This window comes from Pelobates fuscus, chromosome 3 (assembly GCF_036172605.1).
Source record: "Pelobates fuscus isolate aPelFus1 chromosome 3, aPelFus1.pri, whole genome shotgun sequence".
Taxonomy (NCBI): domain Eukaryota; kingdom Metazoa; phylum Chordata; class Amphibia; order Anura; family Pelobatidae; genus Pelobates; species Pelobates fuscus.
In genome coordinates this window covers 232900866-232921527 of record NC_086319.1, presented here as the reverse complement: position 1 = coordinate 232921527, position 20662 = coordinate 232900866, and the positions used below count along the sequence as shown (strand labels likewise).

At 39.1% G+C, this 20662-nt stretch overlaps 1 protein-coding gene across 1 annotated transcript in view; it reads right to left on the bottom strand.

The window, feature by feature from the left end:
• The window catches only part of GRM3 (glutamate metabotropic receptor 3), a 322057-nt gene that overhangs the window by 123594 nt on the left and 177801 nt on the right, over nucleotides 1–20662 (bottom strand). Inside the window, exon 2 of the mRNA XM_063448195.1 lies at nucleotides 15243–15798. Coding sequence (XP_063304265.1) covers nucleotides 15243–15710 — 468 coding nt within the window. The 5' untranslated portion in view covers nucleotides 15711–15798. The remainder of the gene's footprint in view (nucleotides 1–15242; nucleotides 15799–20662) is intronic.

Below are 20662 nucleotides of genomic sequence, written 5' to 3'. Positions count from 1 at the left end.
TTTCTCAGTTCATGGGCAGTTATTTTGCGCCTTGGTTTCTCCACACGCTTCTTGCGACCCTGTTGACTATTTTGAATGAAACGCTTGATTGTTCGATGATCACGCTTCAGAAGCTTTGCAATTTTAAGAGTGCTGCATCCCTCTGCAAGATATCTCACTATTTTTGACTTTTCTGAGCCTGTCAAGTCCTTCTTTTGACCCATTTTGCCAAAGGAAAGGAAGTTGCCTAATAATTATGCACACCTGATATAGGGTGTTGATGTCATTAGACCACACCCCTTCTCATTACAGAGATGCACATCACCTAATATGCTTAATTGGTAGTAAGCTTTTGAGCCTATACAGCTTGGAGTAAGACAACATGCATAAAGAGGATGATGTGGTCAAAATACTCATTTGCCTAATAATTCTGCACACAGTGTATAGTATATGATTCTTATAACAATGCTAGTTCAAGCAGAATTTTGCACTTGACTGTATGACAAGATTGTGAGTGTATGTCTATTTGTAAAAAAAAAAAGAGATTTTTTAAATACTCAATAAAGATGAATTTGTAAAAAACAAAAAAACATTTAGTGTCTTTCTTCTAGCCATGGGTGAAATTCTGAATCAGGACTCAAAACAAACATGCTCCTTCACTGTGCAAGTCTTTTGTTTCTTTATTAGTCTATATAGTGGTTCAGAAATTGGGAATTCATATGATCACCAGATCTGCCCAAATTGAAATGAACAGCAATTCGTAATGAAACGAAACTCCAAGTCTAATAAAATTGTCATGGCCATTTATATACTATCCATGGATCAAAAAACTATATTAATTAATTTATATTACTTCTGTCAATGCTAGTCACACAGTACACATCAGGAGGCTATAATTTTGATAGGGACAGATGTCCTTACTTATGTCCCCTTTACCTATTGTATCTAAAGCCAAGGGATGTTGAGCTGCTAGAGATTACCTTGGACGTGCTGCTACTGTAAGATCACATCTCTCAACAGGCCAGCTGTCAGAGGTTGTTAGTGCAAAACAGGATGTACAGGGAACAATTCATACGTGTTTTATACTTCTCAAGGGCAAAATGTTTTTAGTTTTGCTTCCATTATTAACAGTATTAATATATCATCTTTAAGGGAAACTTTAAGAATCATAATGACTACAGCTCAGTATAATGATTGGTTATGGTGCCAAGAGTCTATGGATCCAGTCCTTTTTGGTCTGAATATTTTGGGACTTATAACACAGCTCTCCCTAGCACCTTTGCCAGCTGACTTTTGAATTTGCACTTCTGCATTATAACTACCATATTAATTACATTAACATTGAGGGCAGTGAAAGGCAGAGAGCTTTGGGAGCAGTCACACCTCTGTCCTGAATTTGACCAGAGGGTAGTTAAGTACTTATATGGGATGCATGTGCAGAGAGGGCATACATCATACAGATCTCCACTGGCTCTAACAGGTTTCTTAAATTTCTTCGAAGGAGTCTTTGTCACTGTAGAACATCCATCTAGCAATATAATAGAATGTGCAGCTTCAGTGAAACCAGGTCATCATTAATTCATACCTACTATGAAGACTTTCTAAAGACTCTATTTAAGCAAATACAATCTGAATGAAAAGCAGATAACAATAAAATAGAAGATTAAAAGACAAGTGTCTAAAAAGTGTTGAGTGGAAAAGATTAGAAGAATTAATGCACAAATAGTATAATATGATTTCCACCAGAAAAAACGTAACCGTATGTTTGCTGCCTCAAAATAGAAAATGGATCTAATTAGTTCTCTGCTATTCTATATTTGGTATTATTTGTAATGTATTGAAAGTCTTAATATGAAGAATTAAAAATAGTTGAAACTCACAACTGTTCTACTTTATTCCCGTTTATTTATAATAACTGTGCCAGCCACAAAGGCAAACATATGACCAAACAGATAATGATTAGTGTTAGTAATAGTTTAATTATTCTTTATCCCCAGGTGATGATATAATATTATAACCATGCAAAACATTATGCATATGATCCTATGATTCTGGTACACTCACTTGTACTCCTTACAATGGATGTAGAAAAAGGCTTTTGACAGATTTTGGGTGCAATGTGTTTGATGCCCAGGATTTGTACTTTGATTCTATTTATATGGAACCTCCAACACTAATACTTTGTGATTTAACTATTTTAAATGCGAAAAAGGAATTTCCAGGCACTCAGAGTGTTAAAGGCGCAGGCAGATTTTAATGGAACAAAAAGAGCAGCAACGTTTTGACCTTCTGAGAGGTCTTTTTCAAGCTAACACCACAAGCCAAACATCAGTGCATATATAGCAAGTGAAAGTCATTAACCCCTTAAGGACAGAGCTTCAGAAGCTTGTCTTTCACTTAATGACAACGGCATTTTTTGCATTTTTTGCTATTTGCGTTCAACTGCAATTTGCATTTTACTAATTTATTGCACCGACACATATTATATACCGTTTTTTAAAGGACAGAAAGGGCTTTAATTTGATGTAACACATGTATATATAAATGCTTATTTATTATAAAAAAAATACAGAAATATGCAAAAAAATGAATTTTTGTGTGTTTTTTTTACAGTTTTTGCAATAATAATGTGTACATAATTAGTGCAGGTTAAGGAAAGTAATTAAAAATAAATTCATTTAGTTGTTCTGAATTACAGAATATATAATGTGTCTGGGATTTTCAGTTTTTTTTGGTAGTTACAGGTCACAAAGCACAAGGAGTAAAATAAACTTTTTATGTGGAGCGATTTTAGAATTTGGTATGTTTGTCTTGTAAGCCTAATAGCCATAAAAGAAAACAAAATTGCCACACAAAAGTATATATTTATATAAAGTAGACACCACAGGCTATTTACCTAAGGTTGTTTTGACACTTTCTACGTAGCCATTTTACCGCCAACCTCTGCTAAATATTGGAGTAAAATTGTGTTTTTTGGGGGTTTTCGCACACAAACTTATAACAAAGAACTTCTCATGTGTATTTTGTAAATTTGGTGTGTGCTATTCCTGTACAAAGTTTTATTATGTGTTCAGTTACTTCTGCTGAGTACAACGGTACCCCCATTGTATGTCTTTGGCACTATTCCGTGAAGCTACAGTGCCATATAGGAGACCTGTCCTTTTCAGTATTCACAGTAGAATTTTGAGAGACGGATTTAATGAGCCTATGCTTCCATTTGGGGTATTATAGTAGTTTGACTGTTCAAAAAAACCCCACAAAGGCCTACCATTTGTAAAAGTAGACACTCCAGGGTATCTCGTAAGGTGCATATTGTGCCTTAACATGCCCCCATTTTTTTACCATTACATGCCAAAGTATGTGGTAAAAAATAATTTTGTGCATATTTTACATACGGATTGCATTTTTGCTGGGCATTTTGTATATTTCATGTGTGCCACTAAGTTCAAACCCCCCAAATTATGCTCAGCTAAGTCTTCTGAGTAAAAGGACACCCCCATTGTATGTCTATGGCACTATTTCGTGAAGCTACAGTGCCATACAGGAGACCTGTCCTTTTCAGTATTCACAGTAGAATTTTGAGAGACGGATTTAATGAGCCTATGCTTCCATTTGGGGTATTATAACAGTTTTACTGTTCAAAACACCCCACAAAGGCCTACCATTTGTAAAAGAAGACACTCCAGGGTATCTCATAAGGTGCATATTGTGCCTTAACATGCCCCCATTTTTTTACCATTACATGCCAAAGTATGTGGTAAAAAATAATTTTGTGCATTTTTTACATACGGATTGCATTTTTGCTGGGCATTTTGTATATTTCATGTGTGCCACTAAGTTCAAACCCCCCAAATTATGCTCAGCTAAGTCTTCTGAGTAAAAGGACACCCCCATTGTATGTCTATGGCACTATTTTGTGAAGCTACAGTGCCATATAGGAGACCAAGCCATATCAGTTTTGACCGAACTTTGAATTTTGACGCCGGGCCTATGTGCAATTTCCAAGCATCTTTGCAGGTTTTAAATTCAAACTACCCCACAAAGGCCTACCATTTCTTAAAGTAGACACCCCAGGGTATTTCAAAAGGCATATTTTGAACCTTAGCGTGGGATCATTTTTCCGCTAGCGTGTACCAGGTGTAGTGGTAATAAGCGTTTTTTCTGCCTTTTTGACACACAAAGTGAGTTTGCACAGTATATTTTGCAAACCTTATGTGTACTACCACTGTATAATACTTCATATGTTGCTCAGCTATGTCTGCTGAGTACAAAAATACCCCCGTATGTATCTTTGCCAGGTATATGTGGACATCGGAGGGGCACATTTGGGACAGAGCCATTCCATTTTTTTTCAAATTTTGAATTTTTACGCTGTGCCCATGTCCCATTTTAGAGTATTTTACCAGGCTATATAATCCAAATACCCCATAAAGCCATACCATTTCTTAAAGAAGACATCCCAGGGTATTTCAAAAGGCATATTTTGAACCTTAGCGTGGGATCATTTTTCCGCTAGCTTGTACCAGGTGTAGTGGTAATGAGCGTTATTAAATGTATTTTTTTACTTTTTAAAACTTTTTTTACTTTTTAAAACTATTTTTTAAACTTTTGTTTTGATTATTCATTTTTTTAAAGTTTCCTAAACTTTCGTAAAACTTTTTTTTACAGATTTAACATTTTTCTAAGCTTTTTTTTTACGTTAACCCCTAACTAGCAGTAAGCAGCACTAACAGTAAATTCCCCATTTTCCCATAACTCCCACCCACCCCAGCTAGCAAAATATTTAATTATACAATATTTAAATTAGTTAATTAAATAAATTTAACCCCTGAGGGTTAAAAAATAAATAAAAGTTAATCGTCAGGGGTTAAAAAAAAATTAGAACAGTATAATACTGTGATCTGTATTTTGATCACTGTAGGCAGTGATCGACTGGCAGGGAAGGGGTTAATTTTTATTTGGACTGGGTAAAGGGTTTATTTTTTTACATTTTTTACTTAAATGTTATTAAAACTTTTTTTTTAACTTAATTTTTTAACTTTTTAAAGCGTATTTTTAAACTTTTTTTAACGTTAACCCCTAGTTAGCGTAATACTAAATCCCCCAATTCCCCACTAACTTCCACCCTCCCCAGCTAGCTAAATTTATAATTTTAAAATATTTAAATTAATTAATTAAATAAATTGAACCCCTGAGGGTTAAAAAAAAAGAATTAACCCTCAGGGGTTAAAAAAAAAAATCAGATCTTAGTAAAATGTAATCCCTGCCAATTGATCACTGTAGTCAGTGATCAATTGGCAGGGAAGGGGTTAATTTTTTATTAAAATGGGTAAAGGGGGGGTAAAGGGGGGGGGGGATTTTAATTTGACTATATTTTCTTTCCACCAGGGGGCAGGATCACTGAAGATCCGGCTCCCTGCACTTCACACAGAACCAGGAAGTGCAGGGAGGCGGAGGTGAGTATAGAGAGCACATGTGCCCGCTCTGGCATGCTGTCAGAGCGGGCACATGTACTCTGACAGCCCGATCCGGTGCTCCCGGTCTGCCTCTAATGCAGAGGCAGACCGGAGCACCATTAACCCCGCGATCGCCGCGATTGCGGCGATCTGGGGTTAATTTTAACGGGTGACGGACGAGGTCCGTCACTCGTCATTAACGCATTCCCCTGAGTGACGGACCTCGTCCGTCACTCGTCGTTAAGGGGTTAACATAAATCAATAACACAAAAAAATACAGATCATGCAAAATATATCTATAGAATTATTATATATAATAATCTATAACTTACCCCTATGTGCCAAGGAGGGGAGAGACCATAGTAGAAAATAAAAGTATAAACATAAATAATCTACAGTGAATAACGCCTGTCAGGGCGCTAAGGAATCAATTTCTCTTTAGATGAAACACAGAATGGCTTCTGGAACTCAAAAGGAACATCCCTTCTTCTAGGTGCCAAATCAAATAGCAGTTCGTATGTCTAAACATACGAACGGCAACAAGGGTACGCGCAGATATGCGCACGAATAGGCTATATCACAATCCAAACTAAGTGCCTGTTCGATCATTTATTTGCTCGTGCGCATGTGCACACTTTCATTCAGTGCCGTTCGGATTTTTTTTTGTTTATATCTTGGTCCATGGGGTGCTGTTTGTGTGTCTTACATACGAACAGGCACATTTGTGCTCGTATCTGCGCATCCCCTTGTTGCCGTTCATATGTTTAGACATACGAACTGCTATTTGATTTGGCACCTGTATGGATCCGTAGAAGGGGCGTTCCTTTTGTGTTCCAGAAGCCCTTCTGCATTTCATCTAACCGGAAATGATTCCTTATTGCCCTGACAAGCGTTATTCACTGTAGATTATTTATTTTTATACTTTTATTTTCTACTATGGTCTCTCCCCTCCTTGGCACATAGGGGTAAGTTATAGATTATTATATATAATAATTCTATAGATATATTTTGCATGATCTGTAATTTTTTGTGTTATTGATTTATGTTAATGACTTTCACTTAAGTGAATTATTGTTTGACCTTTTCTTTGGTATCACTTGCCATATATGCACTGATGTTTGGCTTGTGGTGTTAGCTTGAAAAAGACCTCTCAGAAGGTCGAAACGTTGCTGCTCTTTTTGTTCCATTAAAATCTGCCTGCGGCTTTAACACTCTGAGTGCCTGGAAATCCCTTTTTTGCCTTAACGTGTTTGGATTGCTGGTCCTGTTCCAGTGCAGCGGTGGCTGCTGGGATTGAGTGCGGTTCCTACAATCATCTTTACAATTAACTATTTTTAATGTGACAAGCCATTGTTTCGCACTTTCTCTTCTGTTTCTGCTATCACTTGAACTCAATATAAACTAACCCAGATACCAGTGGTTTTCCCAATTAAGTGGCACAATGTGGCTGCATGTGTATACCTGCTAATCTTCCCTGCCCACCTTCCAGGATGGAGCTGAGCCAGGAAAAGTGCAAGTTGCAACATAGTACTGTGCAGGGAGTGGACTTGCCTCTCAAGTTGGGTTCCTGGCCTCAATGCAGACTATACACGTAGCTCTGCTGATTGCTCTGTACATACCCAGTGTCCTTTAGCCGTTTAAAATTTGCCAGCAGAAAACCCTTTATAAAGGCCTTCTTAAGCTTTGAAATGTCAGTAGAACACTCTGAAGGGTGGGGCTGTTTTTTTTTTTTTATTTGACAACTGACGAGCAATCAGCTTCACTGAATTCTGACCGAAACTGCCATTCTGGTTAGAATTTGGCCATTTTTGCCTAATTGTTCAGTCCGGTGTGCAGCGAATAACCCTGTCTGCATATATGTAAGTGCCCTCTAGGTTATGAAATGTGTTAAGCCATTTTTCAAAGGAACAATATAGTTTTAGGATTTTAAACCTGTATTCCTAACACTATAGTGTTCTTTTATATTCAGACCCCCGACCCCCCCAAATCTAAACAAAAACTGGAATAAAGGTTATTATTTACATTTGAGAATCAAAAAGCACATGCATGGCCAGGACTGTTCTCCTCCAATAAAATATATTTTTTAATGTTTGCTAATAATAATGTCCAGTGCAGCTAAATAAAAATATAGATTCAAAATGAATGTTCATATCCGTCCTGATTGTTAAATGCCTAACATGAATAGGATCTAAAATATTATTTTTGATGGTTAGCGCTAACCTTATACTGAACCCACCCCCTAATACTATGCCAGCCATAACACTAAAGTTGCACTAACCATATATCTAACCAAACCTTAACCCTTAGCTTTAACCCTAAAACAGCAATAACTCAAACACAGCATTAACCCGAATCCTCACACTAACCGTACCCTAACCCTACCTCTAACCCGAACCCTAATCCTACCCTTAGCTCTAACCCGAATGAAACCTGAAATCCTGAGATTGGTTTCCTAGTTAAACCAATTGAGAGTGGCATGTTGCAACCATCTACTGCCTTTTTTCATTATTACAGAAAGATTTTATTTAATAGTGAATGAAGCCTGCACTCCCAGCCAATCACAACTTCAGCACAGCTGTTGTTTTTTTAGGGCTGCAGGTTGCTAAAGGGAGACCTTCACGTCCCCAAGCTGCTTATGATCGGTGCAGGGCTTTGTTAGCTGCCAAGGGCTGTTTATAGAAAGCATGCATCTTCCAGTATTACAGGAAGATTGATAGCATTGATCTGAATGGATTTGAAAAGGTTGTATGCATCACTGATTTGATAAAAATGGCCCCATTTGACTAAGGGGAGCCCGAGGTATCTGTTGAAACCTGGGTCTCCTGGTGTGTGCAGGGATTTATCTTTGCTCAAACAGCATTGCCGTAATAGGTAGGTAAATGCCTATTTAAAGAGCTCTATGCACAGCTCAGTTTGAGCACTGCACACAGGATGGACTTTTTTTAGCTCAAAATAAAAGTTAAATGTTAATGATTTTTTCAAAGGTCGGACTACTTTAATCATGGAATGTGTTCTCATGTATGTACACTGTTACATTTGTGGATGCAAATTAACAGGAGGGTTAACAAGTATTTTAAAATAGACAAATTGCTGTACAGAACAAGAAGCACAGTCAATGCTAAAATTGTCTTTTTCATGAAGTAAATGAACAGACCAGTAGATAATATTTCATAATTGTCAAAACTATTCGTTAAAATAGAAAAAAATAAAAATGAAAAAAAGTTATTAAAAATATTTGTGAATTACCACTGATTTGTTTAGAAGCCACTTATCTTATATTTTAATTGTTGTATTGTGTGCATCATTTATTGCTACAGAAGATTATACCTATAATGCACAAGTAAATATTAACCTTGTTGATTTCTACATTTACAAGAATTTCTATAGCAATGCATTTATTGGAGTTAAAGAAATAGGTAGAAAGATTTGTTAATATTTTAATTTTGTTTTAATATGCTGATATTATTTTTAATATATGATATATATATATTTTTTTATATTTTAATATTTTGAAAAAAAATATTTTAAACATTTATCGAAAGTATTAAATCATTTGAAAAGCTTATCCAAAAATATTAACTCGAAGGCTTTAGGAACACTATAAGACTATAGCGGTTGGAATAAAACGGCAATATTTTCCATTTTGGGATAAAATTGCAACAACATGGCACCCAGACCACGTCATTGCAATGAAGTGGTCTGGGTGCTATAGTGTCCTTTTATGTGTAGGTATTAAATAACATTTTTTGCATTGATTCCATTTATTTTACTATTGGTTGCAGCACGTTAGATTGTCTCAAGGTATAAAACCTCATTACAGGGTTTAGCAGAGCCATAGAGTAAAAGTGATCTAATTTGTACATTGACATATGGTAGGCTCCTATTACAAAGCTACTTTGTATGCTATTGCTTGATTTGCATAACTCAACATTATCCAGTGTTAATGGTAAACAATAAGACTCCACATCTTCCTTCTAATGACTGCTTTTCTGCAGGCCGGGAGCAGTAAAGTGTTACTAGCATAATTTGACACTGACCCAGGAAGAGTGCCATAACATATATTTTTTGCCATATGCCATGTTACATTATGCCGTTACCCCTCAGTACTTTGGCCTCTATTTAATTTTGTCAGAAAAGCTTTTAGAATGATTTAACATTATTGGATGAACTATTCAAATATATAGATTTTTTTCAATATTAAGATTTCAACAAACATATAATACATACATATGTATTAATAATATATAGAAACATATAAAAATATAAAAATATTTTTCAAAATATTAAATGATTTTAAAAGTTTATCCATCCAATAAGCTTATCCAAAAATATTAAATCGAGGCCTTTGTTTGATGTTATCAGTTTCCTATCATCTGGTTTATGCCCCGATTTAATATTTTTGCATAAGCTTCTCAAATGATTTATTATTTGTGGCATCCTCCCTATGCCAGGTGCCTGTTTCCTGCAGCTAATGCTAGTGACAGCTGTGAATTGACAAAATATGATATTGAGGCTCTGTCTTATTTGAAGTTTTGGCAACTTCGCTAATAAAAATAAGACAAAGTAGTGTAAGAATTTCCTATCTTCCTATATACACACAAACACACTACAAACACTCTAAACCCCCTATATACACACTAACCCCCTGCACTTAAACACACTGTATACACCCTATACATGTGCACTACACTCACACACTGCACTCACTCTATACTCCCTATAAACACACACACACACACACACATGCATACTATACCCCTATACACATGCACTGTACCCCTAGAAACGCACAACACCACCTGTGCACACACTGTACCCCTATACATACTCTACACCCGCCGAGGCACACACTATACTCCTATACACACCATACCCTTTATACACGCATGCACACTAAACACACACTAAACACAGATTGTGCACTATAACCCCTGTGTGCATACACACACAATGCAACCCTAATGCAGGCCCTAAACACACACAGAGTACAGCCCTTATATGCACACACCAAGCCCCCTAGGCCCATACACTCTACAGACTCTCTAATCACACAACAACACATACTTTACAGCCCAGAAACCATAAACAAACACATTACAGCCCCTAGCTACCCGTAGTACACCACAAACAGACTCCTTTACACACTGCAACACAAACAGGCTTCTTTACACACTGCAACACAAACAGGCTTCTTTACAAACATTATATCCCACAATCAATGTATAAATGTTTACAACACCCCAGGGACCATCCCCACACATGCACAACACACTTTAACAGCCCAGTTCCACTTTTGCTCTCTGGTATCTCAGCAAACGCACATGCTTACATTGTGCAGAAAACAACAGGACATTTTCTCCATCCAAGAGCCCTTTAACCCCTTAAGGACATATGACATGTGTGACATGTCATGATTCCCTTTTATTCCAGAAGTTTGGTCCTTAAGGGGTTAAGCTCTAGAGAGGCATCACACTAACATACGCGGATGGGGGGAGCATACTTGTCATTGGTGATGACAAAACATGTCCCCTTTACTGATCTACCCTTAACTGCCTGGGCTGTATATTTATCCCAGCCTGGCCCTGAGTATGCACACCAAATGCAGGGGGTATGCCAAGAGCTGGCCGGCTGGCCACCTTAGGGATCCCAAGGAAGTGGCCGACTGTGCGCTATGGCAGAGAAGGCACTCACTAATCCAGATGCCTACTTCACCCAAATACGGTGTCCGGGGGAAGCTGTAGCTGGGTGTTGATGGCGCTGCACTCTCTGCTATTCCAGCAATGCTCTCTTGTGCACCCTGCAGTGATGCCAGGAGCCAGGTTATGGTATCACTCTGGCCCGAGTATCACTAAACAGTGTGTGAGGGAGCAGAGCAAAAAGTCTATGACGATGACAACAGCCACACTAGATTCCAGGGAAAGGATCTACTCCAGTTCTCCTAAAAATAATTAAAAGTTATAATATGTGAGGGTGAGAGAAAAGGTATGTGTCTGTCAGTGAGTGTGTATCTGTCAGTGAATGTGTGTTTCAGTAAGTGTGTCTGTCAGTGTGTATCAAACAGTGAGAGTGTGTCTGTCAGTGAGTATGTGTGTGTCAGTGTCCTCTGTGTGTAAGTGTGTGTTTGTGTCAGTTAACTCTGTGTGTAAATGTGTGTGTCAGTGTCCTATGTGTATAAATGTGTGTGTGTCAGTGTCTTCTGTGTGTAAGTATGTGTTTTGTCAGTATCCTCGGTGTGTAAATATGTGTGTGTATATTTTCATTCTTTGACTTTTATACTTCAGATTAATAGTTCATACATTCTTCCTTAAATACACAATATGCACATTATGTCATATTTATTAAAACAATATTATTTACTCATTTTAATCAGGCTTGCACTCAAATATGGTATTAATGTTAATATCAGTGTCTACGTATTTAAATTTTAATCAATAGAAATTACTTCCTCAAGGCAGGGATATTTAGGGATTTGTTTTAGACCTGCAGGTGTACTTTTTAGTAAAAGGTTGAGAAACACTGCTCTACATATACATCATTGCTAGGTTTTTTTGAAACTTAAAGGAGCACTATAGTCTCCAAATAAAAGCAAGAAAGACTGGTCCCCTAGCCTTTGTCCTTGCTTTTATTTGAACTTACCCTTATTAAACATAATTTTCGAGTCCTTTTTAGCATATAAACTTTCATTTCCAACGCCGAGATCCCCGTCAGGCCGCGTCCCCTTTTTCGTCAAAATGACGAAATAGCAGGGCTCAATCAGACGCTTCTCTTAGACAAGCGTTATAGCGATCTGGTGGGCATGCATGGCTTCGCGCTGCACCAATCGCATTCTTCATAGAGCGGCATTGAATGAACTCAGTGCTCTACCATGCATTTGTGCGGTATGCGCGTTCACAAGCTGAGCTGACTAACAGCTTAGCTCGCTTTCTATGCCAGCCCCTCTCCTATGGCAATCCTCAAGCCCAAACTGTGTGTGTTTGCATAGAAACACTATATATATATAGATATCTATATAAATATTGTTTGTATACAAACACACAAATATACCCACACTCAGCCACCCACCCACAATACCTCAGCCACCCACCCACACTCACTCAGTCAGTCACCCACACTCACTCAGTCATCCACACTCACTCACCCACCCACACTCACCCACCCACACTCAGTCACCCACACTCAGTCACCCACACTCAGCCACTCAGTCACCCACATTCAGCCACTCAGTCACCCAAACTCAGCCACCCACAATCACTCAGCCACCCACCCACAATCACTCAGCCATCCACACTCAGTCACCACACGCGCTCAGTCACCCACACTCACCCATCCACACTCACCCACCCACCCACACTCAGTCACTCACACTCACTCAGTCACCCACACTCAGTCGCTCACACTCACCCACCCACACTCAGTGACCCACACTCACCTGTTTAATTACTCCAGCATCTTGGAGGTATTTAAATCAAATTATCTTGCAGCTATCCAGTCTTGAGAAAGTCCCGTGGGCGGGACGAAACGCGTAGACGTGACTGCATGTGTGGCTGGTTCCACTGGATCCTTTTCGGCTGCCTTTATTTGTTTTATTTATTTTTTAATTAATCACATTTTTTATTTTTTGTATATATTTTTGATTTTTGTTTCTCTTTGATTATCTGTTCTCTGTTTATTCATTTTCCCCTTACCACCAACTATTTTGGTTAAGGGAAGTGAGGGTTACTATACCTCCGGACACAGTGAAGCCGGGGACTGACGGCTATACATCCAAGGCTGCTCCATTTCAACTATACCGCGGTCTTTTGAGAAGACACCGACCGCGGTATATATATATAGTCATATTGTAAGTGACTCACCAGGTGCCTGTGTGAGTGGTCTGCTACAACGTTCACCGCGGTCTTTTTCGAAGATCCCGACCGCGGTGCATATCATCGTTCCTCGACGGACCCCTTTTGAAGTGGGTCGGATGCCGGCGGCATAGAATCCTCTTCAATACCCTTCCTCTTTTCTGGGTTTTTTTTCCTCTATTACCTCGGTGGGGGGCCCACACCGAGGCAGGTACTTTTTATTATTGTTTATGCATTATAGTTTTATTTTTTATATATAGGTTTTTATTTGTTTTTTTGGCAGCTGCTTTTGATACCGTATGTGATACTTTGTACTCTCTATACAGAGTTAGGTGACAGATTAGTATCTATATTACACTTTGTATTGTGTTACATATTCTATAAAGAAAGTTGATTGATACATTGTTCACCAAAGTGGATCCGTGCACACATTGTGACTTTTTACTTATTCAATGTTTTGTTTGATTTTTTAAATAAATATATCTATTTATTGTATAAGTGTTAAATCACAGTAAATACAATAGTCATTTTTTGACATATTCATTCTTGAGCGCACATACTTCTTTATACTTTTTTGAGCTACCACTCAATTTTAGACGCTTGTGTATGTATGTAGCTGCCAGTCCCAAATATTTGTTATTTAATACACCTGATATCTATCTTTCCCACACTCAGTCACCCACATTCAGTCACAATCACTCACTCAGTCACCCACACTCAGTCACCCACACTCAATTACTCACCCACACACACTCACTCACTCACTCACAAAATAAGTTTACTTACGGTTTGGATCCTCCTCTCCTGCTCGGTCTCCGGTCTTCAGCCTGTGAGCTCGAGCCGATGCTCTGTGAAGGAAATCTTATCTCCCCACTGTCGGCTCTCATTGCTGACAGGCTCCGGGATTACTACCGGACATAGGAGGCGCATTCACAGTGCCTCCTATCTCCTGTCTGCTGATAGCACATTTGATGTCTTCACCCAAGCGTGAAGATGTCAAACGTGATAAAGGAGAATTAGGCATTCATTAATTCGGAAGTCCCGATGGTGGCCGTCTGAGTGACTGCAACTTGAGGTGTTCCTAGCTTACAATGTAAACTCTGTATTTTCTCAGAAAATACAGTGTTTACATGAGAAAGGTTGCAGGGAGCTATAGTTCTCACCTGAAGAACCTCATTAAGCTGAAGTTGTTCAGGCGACTATAGTGTCCCTTTAAGTGATCAAATTAGAAATATACAGTGATTTTTACACTCTCCCTTTGATTGCTTCCCAGATATTCTATTTGGTGAAGTGACACTATCTGAATTAACTTGCATTGTGTAACTTTGTTTCATCTATTTAAATACTGGGAAGAAGGGCTATTTGCAGTTTGAGGTTTCTGATTCCTGCAACACAATGTCACAGTAATTTGATGAGCAAAGTAAACTCATGTCTGAAACAGCCAGCAATACATCAGTATGTACTGGACTCTACCACTAATGAATTTTAATGTACAATGTCATCCAATTGCTTTGCCTAATGTGCTTACATGAATAGATTTCTGGCAGAGCTCCAGGGAAGCTATGGCTTGATTGTCTCACTGGTAAGGAATCCATTATTACCTGGAACTAGGTGTGATTGGTAATGCTCAATCTTAGGGATGGGCAGTGCATAAACACCGGAGGCAGCTGGTACGTCCAGCATCATGTATGTAAATAACAGGAATGTACAGGGCACCTTCACCATCACAAAGTGATTGACATTCATTGTACATTCTAATTAAATTCAGTACCTCGTCTTTTCACACTGGATGGAACACTGTCACTTTGGCTGTCTCAGTTATTTGTACATTTTAATCACTGCTGTATGCTAGCTAGTTTTATATTGAATGAAAATGTAACTAATTTTTAAACAAATTATCATGAAAGGGCTTTATATTTGCTAATTTTCATACCTAAGTTAAGATGTAATAACAACAACTTACCTGTATAGATACACTACTGTAGGAGCCACCAATCACACCTGCAATAAGCAACGGACTGTTTTCCTGGATGGCATACGACCCATCTGGACACATATACTCCGCTTCATCCACTTTAGTTAAAGATGCTCTAACAAACTCAAGGGATTGTTCCAAAGCATAAGTATCCCTTGAACAGGTATCCAAAATGTGAACACCTAATTTTATTCCAGGTAGAAGGGTACTGTCTCTGTTTATTTGATCAATAGCAAAAAGCATGGCTTCAAGTCTTTGAATTCCACGGTCTTCATTAATTCTTCCACACTCGTCCATTCCACTGCCCTTTTCATTTATAGGGAATAAACCACCTAAAACAAGGTCACCTTCAAACTTTATTTCTTTTCTCACAAAGTTATGGTCACTTGAAGACAGCAAAACCCCTTTTGAAAATAAGGCTAAAACAATCAACACTAGGACAATGAAAGTCTTCATGATTTTTGACCGATTATAAATCTGTGAGAAGTATATGGTTTCATTCCTCCAGAGAAGTCATTTAGGTTGCTGCAATACCATTTTGTTCCTGAAAAGAAATAAACAGGGGAAATGATTATAAAAAAGTATATTATTTGAGGAACAATAGTGTAAAATTGTACCTCATGAATCTGTACCACCATACATAGTTTATTTTTACTGTTTGCAAACTCATCATATAAAACTATTTCAATAATGAGATTTGCCATTTCCCAAAAAGTATAATACATTATTATTGGAAGAAATTCCATGCATAATTGAAAAGAAAAGTTTAGAATTATTTAGAACAAATCACTGCAAATGAAATGAACATTAAACATTAACATTCAAGATGACTAGGTAGCTGGTAAACACTTTATTTCTAACATAACTATTTATCAGCGAGCATGGTTATTCAGTTATATATACAATTTTTCTGCTGTGCTTAACTGTGGCCAAAAAAAAAATGTGTCAGTGACAACATCAGGATAAATTAAAATCCAGATCATTATCACATTTTTTTTTAAAGAGTCTAGTTAATAAATTATGAGTAATGTGAATTAGTATCGGGCTTGTAAAATAAGAGTCAAAATAGCTTTGGTGGGAAAACAAGCAGTCTTGATCAATTACAGATTTTTTTCCAAATTGGTTACTGTGACCTAAATACTGCATATCAGACATTTTTCTCTCCAGTTAAACTAAAGCACAGTTTTCATCATTATGGTAGTTTGATGGGGCATGTACAATTTTACTATGTATAAAGTGATTCAGTAATTCACAAAAACCTTTAGTAGGATACAATTAATCTATACATTGCTGCCATATGCCGCATACAAGATGAATGCAAGATGTGCATAGAAGTGACTGTGCACAGTCGCCCACCCCCACATCACGTGGATGGCATCCAATAATGCACGGCATGCACGTCATTTGGGGAAAGGCAGCTGCACCTTTAATTTCTGCTGTGGCCATCTTTGCAGCTCTGGTACTTAACATCAAAATGTGGCACTATGTATTTAATAATAAATATTTAACTGTTTTACTGACTCTTTGACTGTGACTACATAGAGATAATACTAGTAATATTACAAAACACATCATGTTTGACAATATTGTTTTATGTTAATTTGTAAAATCATTTTTGGCTATCAAAACCTTTTTCAAGAAACAACAACATTTCAATGTTTCATTTCAATTAACTACTTAAACTTTCTTTTTTGTGGGCAAGTGGATTTTGTTACCAAATCCTGTCGATTCCACCTTAAAAACATTGCCCGCGTCCGCCCCCTTCTTACTCAAGATGCTATTGAGGAGCTTGTTCATGCTCTAGTAATCTTTCACATTGACTATTAAAATAGTTGGTCTTCCCAGAAGCCGTACTGCCCCATTACAGTCTACAATGAATGCTGCTGCCAGACTGATTTTCCTCTCCCGTTGCTCCTCTCACATGTCACCCCTCAGTCAGTCATAACATTGGCTTCCTGTATCCTATATAAGTCAATTCTCAGTCTCTCTGCTCTGCCCATGACCTTCTCCGGTACACTGTTCGCACCCATACGGCCAACTCACGCTTGCAGTACTTCTTGCTGGTGGCTCCTTTCCATTGGTATAGACTGCCTACAACCATCCGACTCTCACCTAGTCTTCAATCATTTAAGAAGTGCCTTAAAACCCATCTCTTTAGGAAAGCTTATGGCCTCCCAGAGTAACCTCTACCTTACATACCTGTCTCTTGCTCTCTCCTAACGGGAAGCACTTTACTCTCTCCTCCAGCTCTGCTAATAATAATAATAATAATAATAATACCAAAGTATTTTTGAAACCATTTGCCCATTGCATAATGCAACTTGGAGCAAAAGCAGGCACATACATTTTATATGTTGCTTAAAGTGAACCTGTAACCAGAAAAATAAACTTACCTTAAAAGCTCCCATATACAATGAATACTCCATATATCACAAATATACAATATCTCACAAAAGTTAGTACCCCCTTACATTTTTGTAAATATTTTATTATATCTTTTCAAGTGATAACATTGAAGAAATGACACTCTGCTACAATGTAAAGTAGTAAGTGTACAGCCTGTATAACAGTGTAAATTTGCTGTCCCCTCATAATAACTCACCACACAGCCATTATTGTGTAAATCGTTGGCAACAAAAGTGAGTACAACCCTAAGTGGAAATGTCCAAATTGGGCCCTAAGTGGAAATGTCCAAATTGGGGCCAAAGTATATTATGCTTTCAATGTAAAATATTTATTCACCTTTTCTCCTTTCTAGTGCTGCTTTGTTGGTGTTACTCTTTATGTAGCAGAGAGGAGCATAAAAGGAGCACTATAGCGCCAGGAAAACAACTAGTTTTCCTGGCAATATAGGGTTGTTAGGTTCCCCCTCCCTCAGGAACCCCCTCCCGCTGGGCTGAAGGGTTAGAACCCCTTCAGCCACTTACCTTAATCCAGCGCCGGGCTCCCTCAGCGCTGGTGACTTCTCCTCCCCCTGCCAACGTCAGCTCTGAATGCTGGATTAACACTCAGTGTAAATATAGCAGTTCTCTGAAACTGCTAAAAATAGGACAGAGAGGCCTAATGCCTATGTGCAGCAAGTGCCGCAAGTGCATTAGGCCCTCCCGATCAGAAATACCTCAATGCTTTCCTATGGGGATTTCCTTAAGAGCGTAAGGACATCCAGCGTTGTTTAAGGGACTCAGAGTCCCTTAGAATCCTGGAAGTGCCTCTAGTGGCTGTCTGATAGACAGCCAATGGAGGCATATTAGTCCTACAAGGTAATTATAGTAGTTTCTAAGTTGGACAGGGATATTGCACCCAGACCACTACATTGAGGTGCCTATAGTGTTCCTTTAATAAAATCTATATTTATATATTTCTTAAATATTGTATATACATATCTTTTTTTACTGTTTGTCTCTTCCCACCATGCATGTTGAGCATGGCATTGTTCGGTTGAGCCACGATTCGTGTACATTTCAGGGTGGAGTTCAGGATTTGGCCTATTGACTGATTAGGCATCTCAACTTCAGTACAAATTTATCTAAATTGCTGTTTGGCCCAAAATGAATCTCCAAGTTTATTTTTCTGTGTTGCTAATAGATATGTGCAATACTAACAGACAATCAAATGTAGACTATTACTGAACACATAATGAAACTTATTAAATCAAGTGCTATTTTTATGGACAAAGAAGCCCTTCATATTATGGGTGCATGTCTCAGATTTGATGACTATATCTAGAAACAGTGCATTACGAAACAATGCTATATCAAATAATCTAGTATTTACATTACTGAGTAAGTAATTCAGAACATACTTCAAAACAGAGCTTTGTGGTCCTCTTGCATACAAAGAAGAACCCTAGAGACCCCCCCCCCCCCACTCTACATTACTGGGGCACTGTCCCTGCTTATACTGCCCTCTACTGGGCCATACTGCTGTGCAAGTAGCCCTATTGTGGATTGGGTGAACCCCTCCCTCTGACAACACTGCTGGACCTACAGTGTCCTATTATATTCATACTGAGGGTGACCCCCTACTGCTGAATACTCTGCCGGCTCTACAGTGTCCTGTTATAATCATGCTGAGGATGACCCCCTCCCACTTACTGCACTGCTGGACCTGCAGTGTCCTGTTATGTTCATAACAAAGGTTACCCCCTCCCGCTGACTGTACTGCTGTACTCACAGTGTCCTGTTATACTCATACTGAGGGTGATCCCCTCCTGCATACTGCACTACTGGACCTGCAGTGTCCTGTTGTGGTTATAATGAGGGTGACCCCCTCCTTCTCTCTGCAGTGCTGGATCTGCAGTGTCTTGTTAAATTCATAATACGGCTGAACCCTACTGCCGACGGCACTGCTGTACATACAGTGTCCTGTTATATTCATACTGAGGGTGACCCTCTCCCCTGCTGGCCTATACTGCATGGTATGCTTGTGCTTGTTGGGTGACCACCTCTTGCACACTGGGTTACCCCCAGCTGGTCGCACCAGGTACCACACTGACAGTGTTACCTCTATGGCAGTGATACAGTCACGGCTGACGGAGCAGATTTTCGTGCCCAGAAGGTCTCCAGGCCTGGCTTCATGCTGCCTTAATGGACTTATTGCCTGAAGTCCTAGTTGCCCTACATGGTGACGCTCCACCGACCACCCTGGACTCTGCACCCGGCACCTCAGGTACTAGAGGCTCCGACTAGTCAGTTCCCTCTGCTCTGTGGATATGGACTCCGCACGTAAGAGACCTTGGAAGGGCCATGGTGCTCCCACTGATGAAGAGGGAGCTGCCTGACAAGTTAAACAAGATGGGCAGTTTCATGAATAAGTCCGGAAAAGACCTCGCAAAGACCTGGAACAGGGTTTGTGCTCTGCCCAGGACTAACTGCTGAATGTCAGTGGCAAGTTGACACAGATGTTCCTCAGGGCGGATGATGCTCTACAAAGTGCAACACCGGTGGATGCTAACTCTCCTTCGTGAATGGGCCTGTTTGGTTATAAGAAAACGCCTATTTGGCCCTATCCCCCGAATGCCGAAAAGCGGCCCCTTCCAAGCTGGACAGCAAGTTGGCAGATTTGGCTTCCAAGGAATTGGTTCTGCCCTTCGGGGATGCCTTCATGATCGAGTTGATCCAATACGTTTCTATTTATACGTCTCTCAACTAGGCACAGATGTCTCTCAGACCGTGCCCAGATTCAGATCACTGCTCCATGGCGGATACGCATGGCCAAAGAGGCATCCGTTCCGGTTCATTTCGAAGTTTATCCCTGCTGGGCAATGGTGCAGTGGAGTGGGCGACAGGTCAACCTCACTTTTTGAGCATTGTCTCCCTTGTATGGAGGAAGGCGGGGGACTATTGCCCTGTTCTCAGTCTGTATGTTGCCTGTTGACATTTCAAGATGGAGGGCACCCTGTTCTGCAA